The sequence below is a fragment of the Nicotiana tabacum genome, chromosome 8 (assembly GCF_000715075.1).
Source record: "Nicotiana tabacum cultivar K326 chromosome 8, ASM71507v2, whole genome shotgun sequence".
Lineage (NCBI taxonomy): Eukaryota > Viridiplantae > Streptophyta > Magnoliopsida > Solanales > Solanaceae > Nicotiana > Nicotiana tabacum.
In genome coordinates this window covers 100,403,020-100,414,680 of record NC_134087.1, presented here as the reverse complement: position 1 = coordinate 100,414,680, position 11,661 = coordinate 100,403,020, and the positions used below count along the sequence as shown (strand labels likewise).

The window sequence follows — 11,661 nt, the reverse complement described above, 5'->3', positions numbered from 1 at the left end:
TAACGTAAATATCATTCAAACACCTAAAGCTCTAAACAGACGGTACACCTTCTCTCTCTACACCTTCTCTCTCGTTCTCTCTAAACAAATGATTTCCCCAAATCACTATAATGTAATACGTTTAAGGAGATTACAACAATGTAAGACACTCATATCCGTTAACGATTCTTCCAAATCCTTTAGCTTTTATGTAAGGAGATCAAATTTCACCTCGTTAAAGGTAATGTGTTTGAATTCATCTATAAATAGCCCTTTTTTGATAAATACTCGCTTCAATACCTCTCCGGTTTCAAGTAGTTCGTGTAAATCCTTCCAAAATGCCGTTGATTTCACTGATTTAAGGCGTGCATGTATGTGTATTGGATGGATATCAGTTTAAACCACTGATTTTAGCCGTGAATTTCACTGATTTAAGTTTCGATTTTGCTGCTTTAGCCATTGATTTTATTGATTTCGGCGTGCATGTGTGTGTATTGGACGACGATCAGTTGAAACCACTGATTTTAGCTATCGATTCACTGCTTAAGCCATCAATTTCACCCTTTGACAGTCAATTTTATTGATTCGGGCATCGATTTCACTGGTTTAGCTGTCAATTTCTGCTAATAGTTTTATTTCTTTTTTCTTTTATTTTTATGTCAAGTTTTGTTACTTTTCTGTTCAATTAAGTTTGTGTTTGTTTAAATTTTGACATTTTTAGTTTTGTTCTGATAATATTAACCTAAATATCATTTATGGACTTGATAGGTAGCTGAGGAATCTAAAACAACTGATAAAGCTATTGAGATCGACGTCGACAAAATTATATTTGATAGGTGTAGTTAACTTTATCCTTTCTTTTGAGCACTTTTCTTTTTTTAAAGGTAAATTGATTCTTTCTTCACTGCATGGAATAGTAGTACCTCCCATGGGATGATTGTATCCAAATTCTTCTTCAGTCCAATGTAACAAATATTGAAATAAAGGGTGATTTAAGTAAGATATTGGAACAACAAATCTCCTATATGTTTCACCTAACATAAACTGCTAAATGACCCTTTGGAGTTGAAATGCTTCCATTTTTGGGTGAAATTGTTAGTCTAAGCTTCTCTTTGGCATTAGCTATTCCAACTAAACCTCTTCCCATATTTAAACACAAAGAATTTGTAAGATTTTGAATTAAATTGAAGCTTTGAAGTGTATTCAAACTATGCATACATTCTTAGAGCTGCCCAGGTTGAACCTATCGTTTTCGGCTCCAACTACGCATACATATCCAGGAACATTTAAAATGGATTCGGCTATAAAATCCTATATATAGGTATTAGATAATCAAAATTAAAGGGTTGATACTTACCTCTATTTCTTGAACTGTAGAGGTTGAAATCTCAGCTGTAACTGGTTCTGTTTCTGTGGCAGCTGAAGCAAAAAAACTTATGAATATTTCTTGTTGGTTTAGTTTTGTAACTAAGAATGGAAGATGAAGCTGTGTTGTTAACAGAGAAGGAACAAGAACATCTAAAGGATTTAAGAGAGGAATTGTGGGAAGGTAAAGAAGGGATAGTAACACTGCTTTTCAAGCTAGATTGAACTGACATTGATAACATGGTTTCTGTGAGAGAGAAATTGGAAGTGGGAAAATAGTAGCCTTAGCTTAAAATGATAACAGAAAGGATAAGGTAGTACAAGGACTGAAGTAGGAATAAAGGAAGAAGTTAAACATGGGCTTGAGACCAATTGAGGTACGTACTTCTCTAAGCTGCAGCTTATTGCTGCTTTTAATGGATTACCAATTGAGGTAGGAAATGAAGATGTCAGAAACTTAATAACTTTCCCTTTGATTTTGCACTATCTTCTTGATTCTTGTTACATTTCTGAATGTATATTTTTGTTTCTTAGCAGATTAGATGTGTTTTGGGCTACACATCTGTTTCTTAATAACTTTTTCAAGAAATCTGAATGTATATTTGGGCATCTTTAGCTATTTCTTCTTTCTGGTTTATAATATAAAGCTAATAACTTCTTTTTATCTTCATTTAGTAGAAAATTCTTTAATTCATTGTAGTACATAATCTGTTGTAGTAGGCTTTTGTAATTATATTTTGTCTCTCGTGTAGGAAAGAATTGAAGAAATTCAAAGACAAAGACCAGAGACTCGGACAGAAATTTTACCGAATGACGCGCTAGGTGTAGTCTTCGATCCCGAGCACCCTGGCCGTGTTCGAGGTTTAGGCATAGGTGCAGTTCCAACTGCAGTATTCAAGCAAACATCAAGACGGGGTGGTTGTTCTTATATGGGTGCAGCTAGCACTAGTGCTCCACCTCCACAATGGGTGCAAGAAACGGCAAATATGAGATCACAATTAAATGCACTAACAAGCTTATTTCAAATAAAAATAGGAAATATCCCGAGGAGTTTGCTCACTTATTTCCGGCTCCTTCACAGGTAAGTCTTCTCTTTATTTTGTTGACATATGCTGTCCTAAACATATATTATACTATCTGTTCACTAACCAAACGTGAGCTTTGGGTATGAGATAGATCTTGTTAAACAGAATCAGTAGAAAACCAATGTGCATGATGTTTTTTCGTGAAAGAAGCACAAAGTAACAAACACGTAATTTAAATTCTCTAATATATGGCACAAGGGGAGTTTGCCATTATTCTTTTGAAAATGGACAAGTCCTTTAGGGAAAGCAAAAACTTCATCCTTTGTAATGTACTTTGAAATTACTACATTGGCAGTAGTAGCGAAGCCAACATCCAATTCACCTTCCAAAACGAAGATCATTTCAGTAAATTCTTAATATCAATTTCCGTGTCTATGTCATTTCAGTAAATTCTTAATATCAATTTGAACTCATTGCACATTTGAAACTTCCTTCAAAATTTAAATTATTTAGGCAAAATACATAAGTTACCCCCCGAACTATGACCCAAATCCCTGTTACACACTTTCTAGGAACGAATATTATTTTACACGCCCAACTTTTCTAAAGTATATCTAATACACACTGCTTTGCCCACGTGAATAGTGCGTGTTTTTCCCAACAAATGGGTCGCGTGAACAGAAGAATTTTGTGTCAGATGTCAATTTTCTTTTTAGTTTTTTAAAATTTTAAATTGAGTCATCTTCTTCCTTTTTAAAAATTCTGCCATAGCTACTCCTTGAGCTCCACCACCCGATCTCCTTCTTCTCAAATAGATATACCACGATTTCTTATATCTCTTCTCGTTGTAGAGAAGCTTAACTTGAGCTTTACCCATGGCGAAGTCAAATTTTTAGGAAGCGAGAATTTTTTGAAATTTTTTCCAACCATTAAAGCTTAGCTCAAGATTTTGCACATTCTTTAATTTTATTAATGGATGATTTTTAAATAGTTGACTTGTGGCGATGACAGTTAATGGCGGTCGAACTTTTACCGAAGTGAAATGAAAAATAAGTTGGATCTGGACTCAAAAATTTTGATTCAATTTCAGCAGAAAAGATGGAGTTTTTGGGTATGTTTTCTGGCGATTTTTGTTAATTAATGGTGGCTTTGCTATTAAGTAAAAGGTGGAGAAAGAAGCTATGGTGTTTGATGGTAAGAGAGGAGGAAGACTGCCATGGTAGTTTAGATGAGGAAGATGAGGGGTATAATTGTAATTTTATTTTTAAAATTTTTTTTTAAATGACACGTGTCACTGTTTGATTGGTGCGTGATATTGCACATATTCTGAAAAACTGGTTAAGAAAAAAATGGTGTGTCTTAGATACACTTTGGAAATGTTGGGTGTGTAAAGTAATATTCGTTCTTGAAAAGTGTGTAACAGGGATTTGGGTCATAGTTCAGGCGACAACTTATGTATTTTGCCTATAGTAGAAGAATTCTAATTATGATATAACTCTAGTTACATAAGGAAATCCCATGATTAGCTAATTAACCGTCCTTGATTTGATCCGTTCCGAGATTTCCGCAATGATCTTCAACCAGTTAGGGATATCTCGTCTTTCTCTTATTATGATATCTTCGATCTTGCTCGATGTCTGTCTCATTTCGTATTAATCACTACAGGCCTCGATCTTGATAGGTACCTCGAATCTCGAACTCAGTACCTTGTCCTCGTGCCTCGGTTTGATCTATTACGGGATCGATTTTCGATCCTTCACACTGGTCACGGTAAATTAGTAAAATCGGGTGGGCCCGATTTTAATCGTATACAGAACCCCTTTCTCAACTTAACTTCAAAAATTAATTTTTCCCCCCATTGAAATACTCATGTCCAAATCTTTGCAAATTAATAGCCTATTTGGCCAAAAGTGCTTTTTTTTTTTGCCAAAAGTACTTTTGGCCAAAAATTGAATTGTTTCGCGAAGCTTTTGGAAGGAAAAAAAGTATTTTTGAAGAGAAACGGAAGCACTTTTGGAGAAGCAGAAAAAAATAGCTTCTCTCCAAAAGCACTTTTTTGATAAATGTTTTTGAGAAAAATACACTTAGAAGCAGTTTTTTAAAGCTTGGCCAAATACTAATTGCTGCTCAGAAGTGTTTTCTAAATTAATTAGCCAAACACAAACTGCTTCTCACCAAAAGTACTTTTACTCCTCAAAATAAGCTGATTTTTGCCGCTTGGCCAAACATGTTGTACATCAATCATTAACTTTTGAATGACCATTCGCATCATTTTCTTGTCATGAATATTCGCGAAGCTGTACAAATATCTCCTTTATTATTTATACCCTTTTCGATGATTGCTTTCTGAACTCCCTTCCTCACCTTTTCTTTTGGTGGGTTTATTTTCACGACTTGAAACTCTTATTTGCATGTCAGTAGACTACATTTGAATGGCCTGAAAGTTTCCCTTTTTGGTAAGTCTGCTTTTTATTAAGGATCATGGTTACACTAGTTTCTTGTGAATCTATAGCTACAGTATTCGTCTTTTTTTATATGTTGACAACTAAGTTTTTCACTTTTCTTTATCATTAAGATGCTTGTTAATTGACCAAGAATCCACCTTTGATTTAGAATGATAAGTAATTATTTGGTAATTATTTGCAGAAAGGAGCAAAGCTCAACTTTGCAAAAGAATCTGAATCTTTAGCAGTAAAAGATGGAGTTTCTTCTGCAAGGAGGAGAGTCTTTAATTGGGACCATTAGGATTGCTGTTTTGCCCATAGCAAAAGTTTTTACCATTTGCTTCATGGGATTTCGCATGGCCTCCAAGTATGTTAACATCTTGCCAGCCAATGGAAGGAAACTTTTAGATGGGGTTAGTTCTTTTTCCTCACTCCCTACTAGCCAGCCTGTTTGGCCAAGCTTCTTCCGAGGCAAAAGCGCCCTTTTTTGGGTTAAAAGAATTTTTTTTAAAATTAAGGTGTTTGACTAAGCTTTTGAAAGGAACAAAAGTGTTTTTGAGGAGAACGAGAAGCAGTTTTGACGAAGCAGAAAAAAATACTTCTCTCTGACAGTATTTTTTTATAAAATATTTTTGAGAAAAATACACTTAGAAGTAGTTTTTTAAAGTTTGGTTATTACTTTTCAAATTAATTAGTCAAACACAAACTATTCTTAACAAAAGTACTTTTGAGAAAAGCACTTGTCAAAATAAGCTGACTTTTGCAGCTTGGCCAAACGGGCTATACATAGGGAATACATAGTAGCGGCAGTGCCGGATCTTGGAACGTACAACCTTTAAAGTTATTTAACACCATTGTACATATATGATGTTTGTCACACACACATATATTGCACCGGCCTCTGTCAGTAGGATACTTAGACTGCTTCATTTTAATCTCCAATTCATGGTTTTATGCAGTTGGTGTTTTCACTTTTGCTCCCATGTTTGATGTTCTCTCAACTTGGACAAGCCATTACTTTTGAGAAACTGCTTCAGTGGTAAGGATTGAATACAAACTTCTCAATTTCGCAATTCCAAAATAGTTGATTCAACTGATATTCATTCATTTTATCAGGTGGTTTATCCCTGTAAACGTAGTCATTGCCACCATATCTGGTTCTATTATAGGTTTAATTGTTGCCACAATTGTACGCCCACCATACCCGTATTTCAAGTTTACCATTATACAGATTGGAATTGGTAAGTGTTATGCTGTTCCCTTGTTACCACTCATAATTAGTGTTATGCTGTTCCCTTGTTACCACTCATAATTATTCTGAATTGGTGGTTATGGAGTTAACTGCACTTAGTAGTATGGTTGCCTGAAGTTGGTAGTTGGAGAGTGCATTTATAACTTTCTTTTCACAATACACCTAACGTCATAATAATAGTTAAAGGTTCCTTCTAGGCAAAATACATAAGTTACCCCCTAAACTATGGACCAAATCCCTGTTACACACTTTTTACGGACGAAAATTACATTACACACTCAACATTTTCAAAGTGTATCTAATACACACTAGTTTACCTACGTGGATAGTGCGTGTTTTTTTCCAACAAATGAGTCGCGTGAACAAAAGAATTTTTGTGTCAGATGTCAATTTTCTTTAGTTTTTAAATTTTTAAAATTAAGTCATCTTCTTCCTTGTTTAATAAAATCCTGCCATGGCTGCTCCTTGAGACCTTGACACTTAGATCCACTTCTTTCCACCACCCGATCTCCTGCTTCTCAAATAAACCCACCACGATTTCTTATCTTTTTTCATTGATTAGTTTCTTTTTTTTTTTTTTTTTTTTTTGCAGATCTTTGGGCGAGAAATTGTGACTAGATCCAATAATTAAAGTTTTTTTTATAGCTCCCCCAACCATTAAAGCTTGCCTCAAGCTTTTGCATAGAAGATTATTTTTTTAGCGGAGAATCATAGCTTGAGCTTTTGGCGTGGCAGAGTCTAACTTTTCGAAAAAGAAATTCCAACCATTAAAGCTTAACTCAAGCTTTTGCACATAAGTACACTCTTTAATTTTATTAATGGATGAATTTTTAAATAACTAAAATATAAAATTCTTAGTTTTCTTCTCTAAGAAATATACTTTCTTCCTTATTATTACAAATTCGTTGCTTCAGTTGTGGAAATCGAAATGACACAAAACAGACCATTGAAACATGGAATGGTAGTTAATGGTAGTTAAACTTTTACAGAAGAGAAATGAAAACTGAGTTGGATCTGGGCTAAAAATTTCTTATTCAATTTCAATGGAAAAGATGAATTTTTGGGTGTATTTTCTGGTATTTTGGTTAGTTAATGGTGGCTTTGTCATTAAGTAAAAGGTGGGGGAAGAGGCTATGGTGGTTGATGATGAAGAGAGGAGATGGACGACATCAATGGTGGTTTAGAACTTTAGATGGAGAAGATGAGAGGTATAGTTGTAATTTTAATTATTTTATTTTTTAATAAAAAATAATGACATGTGTCGCTGTTTGATTGGTGCGTGATATTACACATCTTCTGAAAAACTGGTGAAGGAAAAAGTAGTGTGTATTAGATACACTTTGAAAATGTTGAGTGTGTAATGTAATTTTCGTCCGTAAAAAGTGTGTAACAGGGATTTGGTCCATAGTTTAGGGGGTAACTTATGTATTTTGCCAATTATTTAATGTTATATTATGCAGGCCCAGAGATGGAGTTCCATCATCAACTGGGCCAAGAAAATCCTTTGACCGAAGTAGCTATGAAAATGGAGTAAACAACAATTAGTAATTATTGTTAGGATGAATTATGTTTTTTTTGTGTTGTAGCTATTGAATAACTCTCTGCAACTTAAACTTGAATCTTGGATGATGTGGATTTTGGGTATGTTTTAATATAATGAATATTTTGCTTATCTAAGTCTCTACTATAATTTATGTTAATCATTATGATGGGTGCTTGATAACATATTATGATGGATTTTATGCAATAGAAAGGATCAATGATCTAAATGTGGAATTGAAAAATTAACATTAAAAATATTACAATTATGGCAGTATAAAATGGCTATAATTTGAAAGGGACAACAATTACGGCGGTTACAAACTGCCACAATAAGCAAAGTAAACAGTCGTACTTAAATATGCATATTGTGGCACTTTTATCTAACTGTCGCAAACCGCCGTATTACACCTTTTGGCAGAAGCAATTATGGCGGGTGTGTGGGCCGCCATTAAAAACAATTACGGCGGTTCTTAACTGCCGCTATAAGCAAATCTGACCGCCGCAATTACCCCAGTTTTTTGTAGTGGTATTTGAGTTCATACAACAATATTTTTAAATACATTGTTAGTTCTATCATTTTGATGTTATTTTATCAATTAGTTATGCATTCAATCTAACTGTAGTCATCTGTATTTTCAACCTAACTGCATCCATCTATATTTAAAACAACAATACAATGAAATACAGTAAAATACTCTCAATACAAATAGAAAACTACATTCCCCTCCGGGCCATGAGTGTCACGACCCAAACCGAAGGGCCGCGACGGGCACCCGGTGCTTTACTCAACCGAGTACCAACGTAACATATCTTTCTTATCATATTATCATGAGTAAATGAGCCAGAAAACCCGTCATGAGATAACAAGAATAAAACATAAGGGAATACTCAACATATGAAGACCCAATATGATATACAAACTTATATATGTGACATACGGGCCTATAAGGCCGACATGACCATTAGTAAACTCGAAACATAGGCCGACAAGGCCATACAAGTATCCATACACCTGACATCTGTCTACAAGCCTCTAAGAGTACATAAAATCATAAAGGTCGGGACAGGGCCCCGCCATACCAATCAATACATATCCAAAGCATACTGACCAAATAGGCAACTCCGGAGCAAGTGGAGTGCACCAACACCTTCGCTGAGCTGATAGCCTACTAGGAGGACTGTCAACCTATCAATCGAGACCTGCGGGCATGAAATGCAGCGTCCCCAGGCAAAAGGGACGTCAGTACGAATAAAGTACCGAGTATGTTAGGCAGGAAAGCATAAACAAGAACAGTAACGTAAAGAGAGAGATAGAGGAGATACAACCTGTAACATCAGAGTGCCTCTGGGGGTTACTGATATAAAATGCATAATACATATATATACATAAACTTTTAAAACATTCGCCTCTGTGGGCATCATCATCATCATATCATACCCGGCCTCAAAGAGGATTCGGTAAAAGCGTACCCGACCATCATAAGGTTAGGTAGAATCGTACCCGGCCACGTGGAGCTCGGTAAACCCAACTGATCAGTGGTTGCACAATAGGTGTCATACCCGGCCGACTATAGCGCGGCTCGGTAGAGTAAAATAGATACATATATATAATGCATGCTCGACTCATGGAATCACGTTCTAACCCTTTCGGAGTGATGTAAGGTCATTGCACCTTCGATTAACATTATGGACATCCCTACCATCAATATGAACCTTAGTGGGATTTAAGGATCATACACACTTGTTTAGAATAACTTTATAAGAAAAGAACAACATGGACAACCTTAGTTTCTAGGAGTAGATCCGTTATGAATTAGCGTACCGTTTATGTTCATTTCATTTTAGATCATGCCAAAAGAAAGAAGAAAGTGCCTTAATATACCTTAAACCCGTTGAGTCCCTAATCCCTTTCAAGCAACTCTTCAAACAAGTCAGCTCAATCTATCATAGTATAAGGAGATTCAAAATCAGTGCTGAGCAAAGGCTAAGTCTATAACTTAAGCTAGTAGCTCGTTTACGTAAATTTGGGCAGCATCTCCCTTGTAACAAGGGCCTCCTCCAATACCATATACCAACAACAATTAACAAAGCAATCCATCAATACATAATTATCAATATCAAGACACCATATAACAACAACAAGTCACAACTACATTACGACGAGCGGCAAGCTCCAATTGGAATCCGTATACCCCTTATCAATCCTTATAGACTTCTTACTTCAACATAAAAGTATCATTAATATGATAATGAAGTCATTAATCAATGATCCCATCCTTAAACCATATATTTATAACAACGAAAATAATCCACAACTTCAACTATCCTCAATTAGCAACTTTATTCACTAGTTCATGTCTAGCCCATCCATTTAACTTAATCAACATCAAGATAACCTTAGGCACAAGTAAGAACACAATATAAATACCTCCTACAGTAACTTCAAGTCAAAATCCAAGTTATATTCAGTTTACAACAACCCTCAATAGCAATACAATACCATAGAAGTGACTTGAGCTAACCCAAGTATTATCTTGTAGTTTATCATCCTAACAACTTAACCAACATACAAGAAAGATTAAGCACAATTAGTAGGCTGTTATACTCACCTTAGACAACAGCAACAACTTGGAATTTCATCCAAATACAGCCCACAACAATCCTCAATGACAACACAACCTCAAAGAGGTGTTGTTCTTCCCTAGAACTAAGTTTTGATGTTGAAATATGGTGTAATCACTTCAAACCCTTGTGGTATATATTTAGGAGGGTTAGGAGAGGTTTGGAGACGAATTTTAGTTGAAAAATGAGCAAAAATAGGCGTCCAAATCGTTTATAAATTGAAGTAGGTCAACCACCGCCTAAGTGGGTCCCATTGGGAGCTGCTTGCGCGGTCTCGCGAAAACGCGAATATATCTCTACTCCGATGTCGTATTGACGAACGGTTTAATGAGTTAGAAACTAGACTCGTAGACCTTCAATTTGGTAGGTAGAACACCCCATGATTCCAAGTATATTTGGAGAAATTCTCAGATACATTTGACCTAAATTTCAGCAAATTTATGAATGTAACTTGTGATGACCTTTGCCAACTCTTGTTCCACAACTTGCTTGCCTTCAAAATGTAGAAAATGAATTTCATACGACTAAAATAACTCATAGAATAACCTTCTTATCATGTTAATAACCCTAGTCTCACCCCAAAGTACATGTTATAACATTCGAAACTTGTCGACTTTCGACGAAACTTATTTTCTTCCATTGGTTTAGCTTCTAAGATTTCCAACCCTCTTGATACTCGTTATTCATGATCTTAAATATTTGTAACCTCCAAGGTAACATGATTAACTTACTTTATTTGCTTCCAAATATAATCTCATTTCCGAGCTTACATCAATGACTTACGACGTACTCTCACGTATGAAAACTTGGGGTGTAATAGAAATATACCCAATAAAGCAGTAATACCATATATTAGGAATAAATAAAATATTGTGAATACAAAAATAAACTTGAATACATCGAACAATGTTAGAAAAAAAAGAGGGCCTGAAACTCTGAAAAATGCTCTGTTTAGCGTCTGATAAATCTTCTCATTAATTAGATTGATAATGTTGTGTGTTATGATTGATTTATGTGGGTTATATTAGGAGTGTATCCCGTTAAATTAGCAGCTTTCCGTTATTAAATAACTGAAGAGACCAATTATTACGTTGTATTCATGAATACATGGTATGAATACATGTGAATACAACGGCTGACATCTGGACTGTCCTTTTTTTAACCGATTTTTATTACTGTATTCATGAATACAGTAGCTCGAATACACCGAATATATTACCATAACAACTGAAAGATAGCTACAGAAAGCAATTATGTATATGATAGCTATAGGAAGTTAATAGGCACTAAACAATAATCATTTCTGAAAATTCCTCATTATAATATAGTGTTGGCCAATAATGATATTTTTCAATTATATGCACAACCAACTAGATAAGCTATGTTTCACTTTAACAGCCAGCCGCTATATGCTACATTCGCCGTTTAGAAA

General features: G+C 35.1%; 1 protein-coding gene across 4 annotated transcripts; it reads left to right on the top strand.

Annotated features, from left to right (window-relative positions):
- LOC107826859 (protein PIN-LIKES 6) lies at window positions 1-7,735 on the top strand. 4 transcript variants are annotated; one of them, XM_075219517.1, is made up of 7 exons: window positions 1-220; window positions 748-815; window positions 2,097-2,425; window positions 5,016-5,226; window positions 5,773-5,852; window positions 5,930-6,054; window positions 6,658-7,735. In XM_075219517.1, exons 4-7 carry the CDS (start codon window positions 5,068-5,070, stop codon window positions 6,681-6,683), a joined length of 390 nt encoding a protein of 129 aa, XP_075075618.1. In that variant the 5' UTR covers window positions 1-220; window positions 748-815; window positions 2,097-2,425; window positions 5,016-5,067; the 3' UTR covers window positions 6,684-7,735. The 4 variants fall into 4 exon arrangements, 3 of the variants coding, with proteins under 3 accessions (XP_075075618.1, XP_075075615.1, XP_075075616.1); XM_075219514.1 differs by having other exon boundaries at window positions 5,930-6,732; XR_012694151.1 differs by lacking the exon at window positions 748-815 and having other exon boundaries at window positions 5-220.
- Window positions 7,736-11,661: the final 3,926 nt, after the last annotated feature.